This window comes from Arachis duranensis, chromosome 6, assembly GCF_000817695.3.
Source record: "Arachis duranensis cultivar V14167 chromosome 6, aradu.V14167.gnm2.J7QH, whole genome shotgun sequence".
In the NCBI taxonomy this organism is placed as follows: Eukaryota; Viridiplantae; Streptophyta; class Magnoliopsida; order Fabales; family Fabaceae; genus Arachis; species Arachis duranensis.
The window spans coordinates 85,493,311-85,510,372 of record NC_029777.3 but is presented as its reverse complement, the minus strand read 5'-3'; the positions used below and the strand labels follow the sequence as shown (position 1 = coordinate 85,510,372).

General features: G+C 33.6%; 2 protein-coding genes and 1 pseudogene across 9 annotated transcripts; 2 read left to right on the top strand and 1 right to left on the bottom strand.

Annotated features, from left to right (window-relative positions):
* Positions 1-2,271: 2,271 nt before the first annotated feature.
* On the top strand, positions 2,272-9,000 carry LOC107494416 (arogenate dehydrogenase 1, chloroplastic). 7 transcript variants are annotated; one of them, XM_052263419.1, is made up of 6 exons: positions 2,272-2,896; positions 2,985-3,092; positions 3,213-3,369; positions 5,285-6,587; positions 6,785-7,779; positions 8,801-9,000. In XM_052263419.1, exons 4-5 carry the CDS (start codon positions 5,470-5,472, stop codon positions 7,749-7,751), a joined length of 2,085 nt encoding a protein of 694 aa, XP_052119379.1. In that variant the 5' UTR covers positions 2,272-2,896; positions 2,985-3,092; positions 3,213-3,369; positions 5,285-5,469; the 3' UTR covers positions 7,752-7,779; positions 8,801-9,000. The 7 variants fall into 7 exon arrangements, with proteins under 7 accessions (XP_052119379.1, XP_020980648.1, XP_020980647.1 ...); XM_021124989.2 differs by having other exon boundaries at positions 8,794-9,000; XM_021124988.2 differs by having other exon boundaries at positions 8,783-9,000.
* A 61-nt stretch (positions 9,001-9,061) lies between these two features.
* On the bottom strand, positions 9,062-10,298 carry LOC107494417 (uncharacterized). Of its 2 annotated transcripts, XR_008010718.1 has the most exons (3): positions 10,049-10,298; positions 9,553-9,741; positions 9,070-9,423 (listed from the first exon to the last, which is right to left on the bottom strand). XR_008010718.1 is itself a non-coding variant. In XM_052263420.1 (2 exons), exons 1-2 carry the CDS (start codon positions 9,791-9,793, stop codon positions 9,278-9,280), a joined length of 387 nt encoding a protein of 128 aa, XP_052119380.1. In that variant the 5' UTR covers positions 9,794-10,298; the 3' UTR covers positions 9,062-9,277. The 2 variants fall into 2 exon arrangements, 1 of the variants encoding a protein (XP_052119380.1); XM_052263420.1 differs by having other exon boundaries at positions 9,062-9,423; positions 9,553-10,298.
* A 3,297-nt stretch (positions 10,299-13,595) lies between these two features.
* On the top strand, positions 13,596-16,233 carry LOC107494393 (arogenate dehydrogenase 1, chloroplastic-like; annotated as a pseudogene).
* The last annotated feature ends 829 nt before the right edge of the window (positions 16,234-17,062 follow it).

Below are 17,062 nucleotides of genomic sequence, written 5' to 3'. Positions count from 1 at the left end.
AATAAAAAATAATTATTTTTTTATATTAATACATAAATAATATAAAATTTAAAATTTAAGATATATAATCATTTAAAAACTTAAATGTATTTATAAACTATTATGTAAAATATCCTCACATTCAAATTAGGATTTTTTTTTAAAATAAATAATTTAACGATTTTATTTACTGAAATATGGATTCGTAGCGTATTTATCAATTTATATAATTTGACTTATCTCGTTTATTGTGTAAATTAGATAATTATGAATGTATCTTATTTTATTTAGAGTTAAAAAAAAATACACATATCTCATTTATAGTGTAAACGAAATATATATATTATTATAAAAAATTATTATAATAATCCAAATTTTAATACTTAAAAGAATACATAAAAATTTTATTTATATTTATTTTTAAATTTATAACAGGTACAAGAAATATGTATACTTAAATTTTTAATATTTAGAAGAGTACATAAAAATTTTATTAAATTTATTCAATTTTCAATTTTTTAATTTGATATCTTCTTCTATTACTTATTTAAATTTTTTGTTTATTGTTTAAATTAAATAAATATAATAATCATCAAAATAAATAATTTAAAAAATATTTACTAAAATAAATATTTTTCTCTTATCTCGTTTACACTGTAAACGATAGTCTAAATGAGATACATGTATTTCTTAAAAATTTTGTTGAAAATAATAAAAATATTAATAATATTAATAATCCAAATTTTTAGCATGTAATTAGTACATAAAAAGACTGGTAGAAGAGATTAAAATAGATATGTTTGATTAATTAGTACTTAAAAATAGTACATAAAAAAATTTAGATTAAATTATAATTCAATTGGATTGATTTAAATTTAAAAGACAAAAAATTCGTACCTATTTAAGGAAAGTTCCATGATAAAAATAAATATGGTAATTATGCAATTTCTAAAAAATTGAAAGATAAGAAGGGTGAAGTTGATGCACGATAACCGTTTCAGTCTCTTTCCACTATCCCCGTCAACCTCTTTTTAAGAATTGGCTTTCCATCTTTCCATTTTTATTTTTTTTACCAACCTTTTTATGTACTAATTACATGCTAAAAATTTGAATGATTGATATTATTAATATTTTTTATTATTTTAATTTTTTTTTAAAATACATTGTAAGTGAGATGTATATCTGGTTTACATTACAAACGTTTATACTGTAAACAAGAATACGAGATATATATGTGTTGCGTCTATCTGGCTTATTTCGTTTACATTGTAAACGAGATAAGAGAAATATTTATTTCAGTAAATATTTTATAAATTATTTATTTCAATAATTATTATTTTTATTTAATTTATAAAAATAAAAAATCTTTTAAAGTAACTATATGGTAAAAAAAATTAAAATATTCAATTAACGTAGAGACTCCTTCTTCGCTCTTCTAGAAAAAATAGCGTAATGTTTCAAATTTTCAAATGAATATGGGAATGTGTTGTTTCAAATTCTCTTTAAAAAATAGTGGGTAGTTTGAAATTTAATTAAATAATAAAAATAAATTAAAAAAAAATCAGAAAGTTTAAAAATTTGAATGAATTATGCAAAAGGAAGAATGACTGTTTAAATAATATAATAGAAAAGGGAAGAGATAGTTGATGCAAAATTGGAAAACATTTCGGAGTGGGACAGGATTTTGACCCCAATGAAACAAACAAACTGCTCTTATTTTTGAAATTTTTTCAAATTTAATGATGCAACTACAACCTTTGTTAATATTTCATTCGATCAAAATAATAATAAAATATATTGATTTTTTTAAATTGATTTAAATTAAATTATTAATATTTTTATTATTTTAAAAATTATATCTTTTATTTATAAATATATATTTTATTTATAATATAAATAAATTAATTATGAATATATTTTATTTACATCCTAAACAATATATAAAATACGTCAATTCTCACATATTACGTGTCTTATTTTATTTACAGTATAAATGAGATATAATTAATTTGTTTACAATAAATGAGATAAATAATAAGATAAAGAAAACGTAAATTATGTCCAAATTATATATATTGATAAATAAAATAATATTTAAAAAAATCTTCCAAATTAAATTTTATAAAATAAGAAAAAAATAGAAAATTCAGCTTACAAATAACCCCTCATATATTGTACTCAAAGTTCTGAAAATAAGTTGGATCGAATCGGTTGAACTATGAACCGATAAAATTTGTGATCCGATTAGAAACTATAACCATCAAACTTGAAAATTGTTGTTGAACCGTCAAATCAGTTGAAAATCAATCGGTCGAACCGAACCAAAATCTATCCGATTTTCAAAAATTTTCCCTGACCAAACTGCAGCACCCTGGCGACCTCACTCACTCACTCCTCCTTCCAGCCCCTTCCTGATTGAGAAAAGCAACATCAAACGGCAACCCTATAGCCTCCACTCACTCACTCACCCACTCTTAACCAGTTAATCCTAAAGGCCTCTCCAGTCCCGCGATTCATCAACTCATCATCAACACTCATCAGCCAGCCACCACTAGCTGCAGCAGGCGGCAGCTCCTACCATTGCCGAACTCCTCTCCTCGGCCAGAGCTCGCCGTCGCCACTGGATTTGTGACTGATAGAGAGTGCCGTCGCTGAACGTCTCTGCCACTCACCCTCTTCTCCTCGCGGTGGAATCTCTGCTCGGAGCTCTTCTCGTTGCCGTCGCGAACTGCTCCTGCTCGGCTGTCGTCTCCTCGCCGTAACGAGCTCTGTTCTCGGCGTCTCTCTCTTCAAGATCTCTCTCTATCTCTACGAGGTCATTGTCAGCGCCGTGTTACTCCGAGCTCACACTCTCTCCGAGCTCACACTCTCTCCGAGCTCACTCTGTCACCGCCGTTCCTCCCTCGGCGTCTCACCAGTAGGCCATTTCTTCAGTTTCATCTTTATTTTTTAGTTAATTTTTAAGATTCTGAGCTGAGTTTGTGTTCTGAAATTGGATTCTGAAGTTATTGTTGGCATGAAGTTTTCTAGTTGTTGCGGTTGGTTCTGTTGTTGGCGAATTTGTGTTGCTGCTTCATTATAATTACTAATTTGCTCGCCGTCTCAGACCGAAGGTCAGTGCTCACTGCTCACTTGTTCTTCGTTTTTTTTTTTAAATTTTTTTAATGCTCTGCTCAGAAATCAAATCACATGATGATTAATTGATTATTGAATGTTTTGTGATTTTATTGAAGAAAACCCTTCTCCACTCCAATCTCTTTCCTTCGAGTTCAGAGATCAGAAGCTCAACCAAGAGAAAAACCCTAGCCTCCACCACAGCCGCAGGGAGCAGCCGTGTTTGCCACCATCCGCCGCAGTCAGGGCTTGTCTCTTTGAGCTTCGTCCGCCGCAGTCAGTGCTCACTTGTTCTTGTTTCTTTTTTATGCTCTTTTCAGAAATCATTGAATGATTATTGAATGTTTACGTTTTTATTGATTGATTATTTGATTAATGATTATTGATTAGCTTTGGCTGCTCTGTTCTGCTGTTGTGTTTTGTGATATTTTTGGGTAGTGATGAGCTGATGATGTGCTGGTTTGTGTTTTATTGTTTTGTGATTTAATTATGCATAAATTGTGACTGTCTTAATAATTAATTGAATACCAATATTTTGTTCAAAACATTCCCAACCTTGCTGGAAATAGACTGCTTCTACCTGGGTTAGGGAAATTAGATCTTTTATTCTAGCACAATAGCATTAATAAATCTAGCCTTTGAATTATTAGGAATCAGGTTATACTAGTGCTAGGAAATATGAATTATGTTCTATAAGCACCCTTTTATTTGGGTCTTAAGACTGACTTTTGTGTGTCATTAAGTTTCACAAATTGTGCTGCATTATGACTGGCTTAATTCTGAGATTAATTTATTTGTCTTAGTTTAAGGTGGATATATGAGTTTTTAAATATGGTGATATGGTGAAAAAATTTTATTTTTGATTTACTATCTTATTTTTCCATATACAAGTCCTGAACTATACTTTTGTTGTACAGTGCATCCTGCATAGGTTTTTGTTGCATTGAATGGTGCATTTCAATATTTCATACACTTTTGGAGTACTTCGCAATCATGTATAATGCAGCAGTTGTTAGTCAATTAGATTTGGAATTGAAACTTAGTATATTTTTTTATACTAGCTGGGCTACTTAATCTTAGTCTTAATTAAAATATAAGTTTAAGGATTTTACAATTTTTGTATTTCTAATTTTACATGTTAAAAACTGATTGTACTAAGAAGCTAGTTAAAAGCATATTTTTTAAAGCTTTGGACTAAAACTGTATGCAAATACATGAAAAGTAGTTTATTTTACTGAAATTGTAGAGAGTTTGAAGAGAAAAGGGTTCATTTCTTGAATGATTGCTGCTTCTGTTATTTGAAACTTCAAAGATATAACTCCAAAACGATTTTTTCAGTTGAACCACGGTTGAACCGGTTAAACTACTAAACCAATGAGCTGATGACTAAAGCGGTTCGATGATCGGTCCGGTTCTCAGAACCTTGATAATTTCTGCTGTTACTGGTTTTAGATCTGAAATTGTGGTTGATGATTGCTGAATTATTGCTTGATTCTGGCAAGATTGAAAGCATATCTGGTCGTTAGCGATGATTGAACCATCTTAGAGCTTTTCCTTCCATAACTTGAATCATTGAATGATTAGCTATGCTCCAGTGCTGTTCTGTACTCTATATTCTGTATTTTTGGTGTTGATTGAATCATTGAATGATTAGTTCACTGCTGGTTTTTTTAGTTAATTTTTGGAAAAAGATTGTTAATCTTTGTTAAAATTGTGCTGAAATTTTGCTAAAATTGTGATCAGCTGAAAATTATTTTGAAAATTTTGCTAAAAGTTTTTCGGAGTTTCTATTTGTTCATTATGATCAGTCTTTTGTTAGAGAAGAAATAAATTTGTCATCTTTGTTTTTAATGAAGAAATAGATGAATTGAATTAACTGAATAAACTCAATTAACCAGATAAGTAGATGATCGAATATTTATTATTGGTTTGGTTAATTCGATGAATTTTTTTTTGTTTCTTGTAACTATCTTAAATTTCATATATATAAATTTTATACTTATATAAGTTTTGACCTTTAATATTTGGTTTTTTATATTTGACTCGTGTTGTATTTAAATGTGATTATGAGATTTTAATTGGAATTATACTTTTAATTTGTATATATTTAAGATTTATAACAGAATATATTTATATTTTTGTATATTTATTTATAATTTGATGTTATTTTATTATAATTCGGTTATTTCAGTTGAACAACGGTTGAACCGGTTGAACTTCTAAACCGATGAACCAGTAGCTCGAGCGGTTTGATGATTGGTTCAGTTTTCAGATCCTTGATTGTACTTGTGAGTTGTGACTGCCACGGTTTCGGAGTCCTCTTCACTGTTTCTCTGAGGCCACTGCTAACCACTCAGAACCGCCGCCGAAACAATCATGCTCTCCTTTGCAACCCTCAACCCTTCAACCCCATTCAATCACACCCCAAGTTATACTGTATGTCGTATCCTCAACCGTAACTCTCTCCTCCCATCCACATTCTCACTACCACCCAAATCAAATCCCTATTGCTCTTCCTCCACTGACAGACCCCTCCGCGTGCGTGCTATTGACGCCGTTCAGCTCTTCGACTACGAGTCAAAGCTCGCCAAGGAGTTCACTATCTCCCAGCGCCTCAAGATTGCAATTGTCGGCTTCGGCAACTTCGGCCAGTTCCTTGCCGCCACATTAGTCCGCCAGGGCCACACCGTCCTCGCCCACTCCCGCTCCGACCACTCTGCCGCAGCCAAAAAGCTTGGCGTATTGTTCTTCCAAAACCCCGACGACTTATGTGAGGAGCATCCCGAAGTGATCCTCCTCTGCTCCTCCATAATCTCAACGGAGCGCGTGCTCCTCACGATCCCTCTCCAGCGCCTCAAGCGCAGCACTCTCTTCGTTGATGTCCTCTCCGTCAAAGAATTCCCCAAGAAGCTCCTCCTTGAGCTCCTCCCCTCCGATTTCGACGTCCTCTGCACTCACCCGATGTTCGGACCTGAGTCCGCACGTGACGGATGGACCGGCCTCCCATTCGTCTTCGAGAAGGTTCGTATCCTTGACGAGGAGCACCGTGTTTCTCGCTGTGAGAAGTTCCTCAATGTGTTTGCCAAAGAAGGTTGCAGGATGGTGGAGATGAGTTGCGAGGATCATGATCGTTATGCTGCTGGTTCGCAGTTCATTACTCATACCGTTGGAAGGATTCTTGAAGGGTTGATGTTGGAGTCGACGCCGATTAATACGAAAGGGTACGAGAGTTTGTTGGGGTTGGTGGAGAACACTGCTAGGGATAGCTTTGATTTGTATTATGGTTTGTTCATGTTTAATAAGAATTCTTTGGAGATGCTGGAGAAGCTTGATTTGGCGTTTGAGGATCTCAGGAAGCAGCTCATTGCGCGGTTGCATCACGTGGTCAGGAATCAGTTGATGGAGGACGGTGAAAGGTTGCAGCAGCTGGATGGAAGTAACAGCCATGCACTGATCCGGCGAGCTCGTAATGGATCTGCATTGCTGCATTCCAGGTATTTGATATTTGGAACTTGAAAAATCTTAGGAATTTTCGCTATATTGTGTGAATATTTGTGATTGATGTTTTAGAGTGTTCGTGTTGAGATTGAGAGCAAGCAACTTAATCATTTTGAATTTGGAAGATGTTCTTGTGATGGGAAAATGGTTAATACATAATAATGATTAATGAGTAATGATGCTAATAATGCAGATCCAATGATGTTACTCTGCTAAGTAGTTCCATTTCAAACAATTCTAGCCCGTCTGATGAGAACACAAAGCTCAAGATTGCAATCGTTGGTTTTGGAAACTTTGGTCAGTTTCTTGCAAAAACTATAGTTAGTCAAGGTCATCAGGTTTTGGCGTATTCTAGAACAGACTATTCTGATGTGGCTCGGGAGTTGGGGGTTTCATATTTCAGCAACGCAGATGATCTTTGTGAGCAGCATCCAGAAGTGATTTTACTCTGCACTTCCATCCTTTCGACGGTTAAAGTTCTTAAATCATTACCTTTCCAAAGGTTGAAGAGAAGTACATTGTTTGTTGATGTACTATCCGTCAAAGAGTTCCCTAGAAACCTCTTCCTTCAACACTTGCCTCCTGATTTTGATGTTCTCTGCACACATCCCATGTTTGGGCCGGAGAGTGGAAAGAATGGCTGGAAAAACCTTCCTCTTGTTTATGACAAAGTTAGAATTGGGAACGAAGAATCAAGAATATTGCGATGTTGTCAGTTTCTTGACATTTTTGCTAGTGAAGGATGCCGGATGGTTGAAATGTCTTGTGCTGAACACGATTGGTATGCAGCTGGATCCCAGTTTGTTACACACACAACAGGAAGATTTTTAGAAAAACTGGGGTTAGAGACAACACCAATAAACACAAAGGGTTATGAAACTTTGTTGAGTTTGGTGGAAAATACCGTGGAGGATAGTTTTGATCTGTACTATGGTTTATTCTTGTATAATTTAAATGCCATGGAGCAACTAGAAAGATTCGATTTGGCTTTTGAATCATTGAAGAAGCAACTTTTCGGACGATTGCATAGTATCTACCGAAAGCATCTATTTGAAAATGAAGAACAGATCCTTGCTTTGCCAGAGAGGTCTACGCCGCCACAAAAATCTGAAGACAGTGATGCATCATCACCTCTTTCAAAAACTGTAGACACCAAATGAATTTATGCCAAAGATTTCCATCTCATTTGTAAGCATTTCAGGCCCCAATTATTCTAATAGTAGGTTCAAGTAAATTTGTTAATTCTAAAATTTCACATTCAATAATTCTTGGAGTTTGGCTGTTCTGTCCCATTGAAAATAAAAGAAAAATGTTGTAATTCTCAATATATTTTAACTCCTCTATATTTCTTAGTTTTCATTCCATGTCTAGCTTGCTGCATCGATAATAGTGGAGCTGGATGATCATGTATTTAGGTGCCAATGCAGTTATTGGCGATGTCTGGGAAAGAGCCGCACCCAAAGGATATGATGTACGCAGCCTAACCTAATAATTAAATCAGTGGCTGTTTTCACAGCTTTAACCCGTGATCCTGGGTTCACACGGAGACAACTCAATTGTTGTTCTAAAGCTCCCCTTCTGAATCTGAAGTGAGATATTCATTGAAATGAAAAATATAGATACTTTAGATAAAAGTGGGATATTTGTAGGAATTGAGTGACTTAAAATGCAAATATTCACTAGGTATAACGTGAAAGCAGGAAATGATCATGAAAACTGCTGTGAAGTGTGATCATGGACAATGCTGAGGGATGGCAAAAAAATCCGCGCCCATGGATACCGCTCGAATTACCTACGACGAGGAGGTTAACGGGGACATGCAAAATTTCTATAGGGATGGAGACCCACCCCCATGAATAAATGGAGACGGGGGAGGGGATTGAGGTACCCGCCCCACGGGACCTGTGAAATCTCCACAAAAAATAATTTACTTAAATGTCCTTATGTATATAAGTTTTGTAAGTAACTCTAATTCATTTTATTTTAATTTATATGTTGGAAATTTTATGTGTATGTTATTATGTTAAATTTGTATTTGAATAATGTGTGATTTGATATATTTGGTTGAATTATATAAGATTTTATTATAGTTCTATTAATTATCTTTTAAAAAAATTTAAAACTTAATAATATCCAATTATTCATAGATTTTGAATCATCTCGTTAGTAACAAGTTTAACATTAATGATAGGTATATTTCAGGGCTAAGGGCTAAGGGCTAAGGTTATCTTTGGATTGAATGCTCTTGTTGGAAGAACCATACAATCTGGTTCTGCAGTTGGACCATGGAACTTCTTCAATGCCGAATCTTTTATCCGTTACATTGTAAGAAAGAATTACAGCATTGCTGGTTGGGAATGTGGTAAGTGTATGCTCCCTCATTACATATATGCCAAAGTAGCAAGCATTAGTGTAATTGATTCAATAATAGTAAAATTAAAAATGGTGATTTTAAGACTCATTATTTTTGTCACAGTTGGATTTCACATTGAGTTTCTAACACAAACATTGCAAATCTTTGTACTCATTTTTTTTTTATATATCTAAACAATGCATCTTTTCACCATTGGATAGAATGTGTGATCTGCATATGATAAGTCTACACCCTCAACCAATGGTAGAAAGGTATGTGCGAGGTTGTATAATTAGCACACAATATTTTTCTGAAGAGAATGACACTTGAAAGCTAAAATGAAAATAGTCCACAATAATATGCTGGTCCTCCTTCAACTATGAAATTTAATATTTGGTATCTATAATAATCTGGATTTGACACAAAAGCAGTATGTTCTGGTGTCATAAACAGCCGACATTCCAAGCTGATCCAAATACCTGTGTTATGATGTATTAACATTAGAGCAAATGCTTGTAGAATCTCCAATGACAAAAAAAAATAAAATAAAATAAAATAAAAACAAAAATAAAAATGAAAAAAAATCAAGGTGAGTTAGTTGAACTAACCAGAAGCTGTAGACAAATGCATCAGACACAAGATGGTGGCGACTGTTGTAAGCCTCTCCTGCCTCACCAACCCATGCTTTTGCTCTGGTTGCTGATTTTTGAAGTATGTTTTTGAGGCCACTGAATGTGCTAGCCACTCGTCAAGATATGATGGTTCAAGAATTTTTTCAATTAGGTGCTCATCAACTCCTGAATGTAAGATAAAGTAGTAGCTTTTGTTATAACCAAAATTCATAAACATTGGTCAAATATTATAACATTAGTATTCCTATTTGGTGGATGATACCTGCTCCGAGGTTATATAATGTGTGATGAGATACCACATCAACAGATTTACCAGATTTGTTTACAAATTCCTGGAACCAATTTGTTTATAGAAGCCACCTGGAGCAATGACCAGTGGCTTATGCCTAATCCCTCTATATACATCATGATTATGTTTCTTAAAGCAGCAATATCAGAAGCATATTGATCTGCAGAAACAAAGAAAGAATACCAGGTTGAGAAGAAAAGCATGACCCCAGCTAAATGTTCCATAGTCACATTTCTGAGGACGCCACCAATCAAGAGTTGCACAGACAAAATCATCATCAATCCTTCCAATGTGAGATTTACCATGTATCATTATTCCTTTCACTGCTTCATGTCCACTACTTTCCCTTCCATGCATAGCATTCACTCCAGTGAAGCTCAACAAACTCACCACCAAGTAGAACAGACCCACAAGCCTTATCATCAAAGAACCCGCACTTTTTTTCTTTTTTGGTTAACGGTGTGCACTTAAGTTGGAACCATTTCAGCATGTATAATGTTAGGGACTTGGGAGAACGAATACAGGCCCAAATTTAAATGGGATTAAACATTAAAATTGTGGGCCTTCTTGACCAAAAATTAATATTGTGGGTCTTATGCATCTTTATCAAATATTTAAAACCTTCTGCAGGCACCAAAACTTAAGCCAACTAGGTGTGCAGCCGAGGCCTTGGATCTATGGCAACATCACCTGCCTCTTGGGAGCTTCATTCGAATTCGAATCCTCAATGAAAAATATAGAACTCATGTTAGTAGTAGTAGTGTGTGTGAGTGGGGGTGTAATGCACAAGACCAAAAAAAAAAGCCAACTAGGTGTACCACTTTGGACTTGCATTGACCACAAACGAACAATTTACAAAAAAGAAAAGAAAATTATTAATCCATTTTTTTTCTCGACAAAGAATTATATGATCTATAAGAATTTTGTTTAATCGAATTTCACCTAACCAGCAAGGGAAATTATTTCACAACGATAAAGTAGTAAAATAAACAATGTACTACTTAATATTAAATTGATATTTCAGCTTAGTTAACGATAGGTATCCGGATTTTGCATTGTTCATTTGCAGTGATACTTAATTGTTAATTATTATAGTATAGGATAGATCAACAATTCACATGGCGTATAATTCACTATATTATAAAATAGGAAGCGGTTCTAGTATTCTTCGGTACGGAAGTGGAACTTTGTTGTTTCGTTCAATATAGTCACTAAGATATACTATAAATTATTCATACGGTGGAAATATAAAAAAGCTGTCATTGAGTGGAAACAATGAGAAGGAAGCTCAAGGATGTCACGCAACCGGTTTAAAAGTTTCTCTGTGTTAATACATTTCTCACAATTTTTACACTAACTTCTTTAATATCATCATTATAATATTTATGTCATAATATATAATTTACAAACCAAAATTAAAGTATTATAATTTTAAAATTTAACATTTAAAAAAAAAAAGCGGCGAAAAAAATTCGATTATAAGTGAAAAATAAACATCAATCCCAATAGTACATCACTTGGTTAATATAAATAGTCCGTTAAGTCAGAATAAATCCAAAAAAAAAATGTCAATTTCAGAAAATATATAAGTAGGTATTGGTAAGGAATTTTAGTCTTTAATAATTTGGACTTCTTTTGGACATATAGTAAAAAAATTTAGGCGACAAAAGATCTGAAATTATATACAACTAAATTTATATCCATGAAAAATTAAAATAAATTAATTTATATATATAAAAATTATTTAATAAAAAAATAAAAAATTAATATTAAATTTATGGTAAAGTATATTTTTTGTTGCTAAAGTTTGACAAAAGTTTTAAAAATATCTGTAAATTTTATTTTATTTCAATTTTGTCTCAGAAATTTTGGATTTGTATCAAACATGGTTAAACTCTACTGCGGTGACAATATTGTAGGAGAGGTCCTGCAAAAAAATAGCTCGGCGCCAGGATGATAAAAAGCTTAAGACCTTTCTTCTTACTTTTTCAAATCTCTGACGGCTAAATTTTAAAAAGAATTAAGATCAATTCTACAACAATTTCATAAGAACAATGTTCAACACAAGCAAATCAAACATAATTTTCATGTATTATTATTCATTAATGTTAAACATTAAAATATGTATAATTAAAATTTATTTAATTAATAAGAATTATACATAAAGAATGTTCAAGAAGGAATTACTAATTAAACATTAAACGTATATTAAATTGCTATATATGATTTTTAACGTAAAAAAAGATAGATTAAAGTTAATGGCAGCATAAACACCTTTTTGGTAATAAACAAAGGATTTAATTAACACGTATTTGGATATAAGTTAAAATTACTAGTAATATTTTTTTTAAATATTTTACTTTAACAAAGATATAATAAATGTATTAAAAGTTTAAAATTTGTGCATCTATTTTATAAAGACTTTTTAATTAGTAATTTTATCGTATATTATGTTAATTAAACCCATAAACAATTAATAAGATAAACTTATTAAGGAAACAATTATTGCACATTTAGATTGGTGTTTGATTTATAAAGTCATTAAATTTAAAGATAACGAACATGGAAAATTTTAAAATAAGTTTAGCTAATATGTGCATTAAAATTATATAATAAGACTATTATTAATAAAAAATTTTAAATATTGCTTTAATGAATACAAAAAAAATACATTGAAAAATTTAAATTTTTTTTTATATATTTTAATAAAAATTTAATTTACAATTTTAACACTTATTCTTAGGATACAAATTAGTTAAATCCATTAAAAATATATAAAAACTCATTCAAATATATACTATTGTAAATTAGGTGAACAAAGTTAAAACAGAAATTGATATTAATTAATATTATTCTATCATTTATTATATTGTAAAGTAATTATAAAAAAATTAATTTATCTAATTTTTTAAAAAATTGATTTTTAGACATTATTGATATAAAATAATTTTATACATATATTTAATTAAATAATAAAATAACAAAATAATTATTTTTTATATTAATACATAAATGATTTAAAATTTAAAATTTAAGATATATAATCATCTAACAAATTAAATATATTTGTTAACTATTATGTAAAATGTCCTTACATCCAAATTAAACTCTAAAGATAAAGAAAAAAGATAGAAAAATCATCTTACAAATAGTCCCCTCGTATATTGTACTTGTGAGTTGTGACTGTCACGATTTCAGAGTCCTCTTCACTGTTTCTCTGAAGCCACCACTAACTACTCAGAATTGTCGCCAAAACAATCATGCTCTCTATAACATTTTCACTATCAGAATGTCACACTTTCGCCTGCGTCACTCTAATAGCAAGAAGCATTACGACGAATTCATATATCTAATAATAAAATAGGAGCTTTTGACTCGAAACCATATGCTGTTTTCTTTAGAAAAAACTGGAAAAAAAACTTTATCTTAAAAGCAAACAAGCATATGCATAAATACAAAACTTTCTACATAAATAGCTTATAAGAATAATATACATACAAAACGTATAACTTCTATCCCTCTTACAAGATAAAGTATTTTTTTTTTATTTTTTTTCAAAGAAAACAAAGATACAATTTTGAGTCAAAAAGCACCTATTTTATTATTAGATATATGAAGTCGTCGTAATGCTTCTTGCTATCAGAGTGGCACAGCCAGAAGCGTGATATTCTGATAGTGAGGGTGTTACACTCTCCATTCGCAGTTGCATCACGTGGTCAGGAATTAGTTGATGGAGAACGGTGAAAGGTTGCATCAGCTGGTTGGAAATAACAGCCATGCACTGCTTCGGCGAGCGCATAATGGATATGCATGGTTGCATTCCAGGTATTTGATATTTGGAACTTGAAAAATCTCAGGAGTTTTTGCTACATTGTGTGAATATTTGTAATTGATGTTTTAGAGAGTGTTCGTGTTTGTTGAGATTGAGAGCAAGCAACTTAATCATTTTGAAATCAGAAGATGTTCTTGTGATGGGAAAAGGGTTAATACATAATAATTATTAATGACTAACCATACTAATAATGCAGATCTAATGATGTTGCTCTGCTAAGTAGTTTCGCTTTAAACAATTCTAACCCGTCTGAGGAGAACACAAAACTTAAGATTGCAATAGTTGGTTTTGAAAACTTTGGTCAGTTCCTTGTAAAAACTATAGTTAGTCAAGGTCATGAGGTTTTTGGCGTATTCTAAATCAAACTACTTTGATGTGGCTCAGGAGGTGGGGGGTTTCGTATTTCAGCGACACAGATGATTTTTGTGAGCAGCATCTAGAAGTGATTTTACTCTGCATTTCCTTCCTATCGACGGTTAATGTTCTTAAATCATTACTTTTCCAAAGGTTGAAGAGAAGTACATTGTTTGTTGATGTACTATCCGTCAAAGAGATTCCTAGAAACATCTTTCTTCAACACTTGCATCCTAATTTTTTGTTCTCTACACACATCCCATGTTTAGGTCGGAGAGTGGAAAGAATGGCTAGAAAAACCTTCCTCTTGTTTATGACAAAGTTAGAATTGGGAACGAAGAATCAAGAATATTGCGATGTTATTGGTTTCTCGACATTTTTTCTAGTGAAGGATGCCCGATCGTTGAAATGTCTTGTGTTGAATATGATTGGCATCAGCTGAATCCCAGTTTGTTACACACAAATAGGAAGATTTGTAGAAAAATCGGGATTAGAGACAACACCAATCAACACAAAGGGTTATGAAACTTTGTTGAGTTTGGTGAAAAATACCGTGGGGGATAGTTTTGATCTGTACTATGGTTTATTCTTGTATAATTTAAATGCCAAGGAATAACTAGAAAGATTTGATTTGGCTTTTGAATAATTTAGAAGTAACTTTTCACTGATTACATAGTATTTACCGAAAGCAGCTATTTGAAAATGAAGAACAGATTTTTGCTTTGCCAGAGAGGTCTATGTTTCTAGAAAAATCTAAAGACAATGATGCGTCATCACCTCTTTCAAAAACTATAGACACCAAATGAATTATTGCCAAAGATTTCCATCCCATTGGTAGGCATTGTAGGTCCCAATTATTCTAATAGTAAGTTTAAATAAATCAGTTAATTCTAAAATTTCAGATTCAATAATCTCAAAGTTTGGCTGCTCTGTCCCATTGAAATTAAAAGAAAAATGTTGTAATTCTCAATATATTGTAACTCCCTTATATTTCTTAGTTTTCATTCCATGTCTAGCTTGCTGCGTCGATAATAGTAGAGCAGAATGATCATGTATTTAGGTGCGATATTTGGAATCACTTTACTGCTATTAGTTTCATCATGAGGTCAAGAATCAGATGATGGAGAACGGTGAAAGGTTGCATCAGCTGGATGGAAGTAACAACCATGCACTGCTCCGGTGAGCTCGTAATGGATCTACATTGCTGCATTCCAGGTATTTGATATTTGGAACTTGAAAAAAATCTCAGGGATTTTTGCTACATTGTGTGAATATTTGTGATTGATGTTTTAGAGAGTGTTTGTGTTTGTTGAGATTGAGAGCATGCAACTTAATTATTTTGAATTTGGAAGATGTTGTTCTTGTGATGGGAAAAGGGTTAATACGTAATAATGATTAATGAGTAATGATACTAATAATGCAGATCCAATGATGTTGCTCTGCTAAGTAGTTTCGCTTCAAACAATTTAGCTCGTCTGATGAGAACACAAAGCTCAAGATTGCAATCGTTGGTTTTGGAAACTTTGGTCAGTTCCTTGTGAAAACTATAGTTAGTCAAGGTCATGAGGTTTCAGCATATTCTAGATCAGACTACTCTGATGTGGCTCGAGAGTTGGGGGTTTCATGTTTCAGCAACGCAGATAATCTTTGTGAGCAACATCCAGAAATGATCTCACTCTGATCTTATTCTTGTATAATTTAAATGCCAGGGAGCAACTAGAAAGATTTTGGCTTTTGAATCATTGAAGAAGCAGCCTTTTAGCTGATTGCATCTGAAAATGAAGAACAGGTCCTTGCTTTGCCAAAGAGGTCTATGTTGCCAGAGAAATCTGATGAACAGATCCTCCTTGAGCTCCTCCCCTCCGATTTCGACATCCTTTGTGTTCACCCGATATTTGGACCTCAGTCTGCATTTGAAGGATGGACCAGCCTCCCATTCATCTTCAAGAAAGTTCGTATCATCGACTAGGAGCACCGAGTTTCTCCTTGTGAGAAGTTCCTCAATGCGTTTGCAAGAGAAGGTTACAGGATGGTGGAGATGAGTTGCGAGGATCGCGACCATTACACTATTGGTTTGCAGTTCATTACGCATACTGGTGGAAGGATTCTTGAAGGGTTGATGCCGGAGTCGACGCCGATTAATACAAACTTCCTTGCCCTGCATCGCACAGCCATCGTTTGAACTTTGATGCCACTGTCCTGAACTCCGTCGCAACCTCTTGTCTTGTTGCGCAGCCACTGTCACACCAGTGCCAGCTCTCTGAACTCCATCACAACCTCCTGAGCTTTAGCACAAACCAAACAACGTCATCCAGATCAAATTTTTGAAATCCGGCCATGACTAACAACTCAGAACCGACGTCGAAACAACTATGCTCTCCATTGCAACCCTTAACTCATCAACCCCATTCAATCACTCTCCAGATTACCCTGTTTGCCGTATCCTCAACCGTCACTCTATCCTCCTATCCATATTCTCACTTCAGCCAGTTCTTTGCCACCACATTAGTCTGCTAGGGCCGCACCGTCCTCACCCACTCCTGCTCCGACCACTCCGCCACAGCCAAAAATCTTGGCGTATTGTTCTTCCAAAACCCCGAAGTGATCCTCCTTTGCTCCTTCATAATCTCAACGAAGCGCGTGCTCCTCACGCTCCTTCACCAGCACCTCAAGCGTAACACTCTCTTTTTTGACATCCTTTTCGTCAAAGAATTCCCCAAGAAGCTCCTCCCTTCCGATTTCGGCGTCCTCTACTCTCACCGATGTTTGGACCCGACTCTGCACCTGACGAATGGACCAGCCTCCCCTTCGTCTTCAAGAAAGTTCGTATCCTCGACGAGGGCACCATGTTTCTTGCTGTGAGAAGTTCCTCAACGCGTTTTCCAAACAAGGTTTTAGGATGGTAAAGATGAGTTGCAAGGATCATGATGGTTATGCCGCCGTTTCGGAGTTAATTACTCATATTGTTGGAAGGATTCTTGAAGGATTGATGCCGGAGTCGATGCTGATTA

Coding starts and splice junctions, on each gene's coding strand:
- LOC107494417 (XM_052263420.1), bottom strand. CDS start 9,793: ATGTTTATGAATTTTGGTTATAACAAAAGCTACTACTTTATCTTACAT. Junction 9,424..9,552: donor GCATTTGTCTACAGCTTCTG/GTTAGTTCAACT, acceptor ATCATAACACAG/GTATTTGGATCAGCTTGGAA.
- LOC107494416 (XM_052263419.1), top strand. CDS start 5,470: ATGCTCTCCTTTGCAACCCTCAACCCTTCAACCCCATTCAATCACACC. Junction 6,588..6,784: donor TCTGCATTGCTGCATTCCAG/GTATTTGATATT, acceptor CTAATAATGCAG/ATCCAATGATGTTACTCTGC.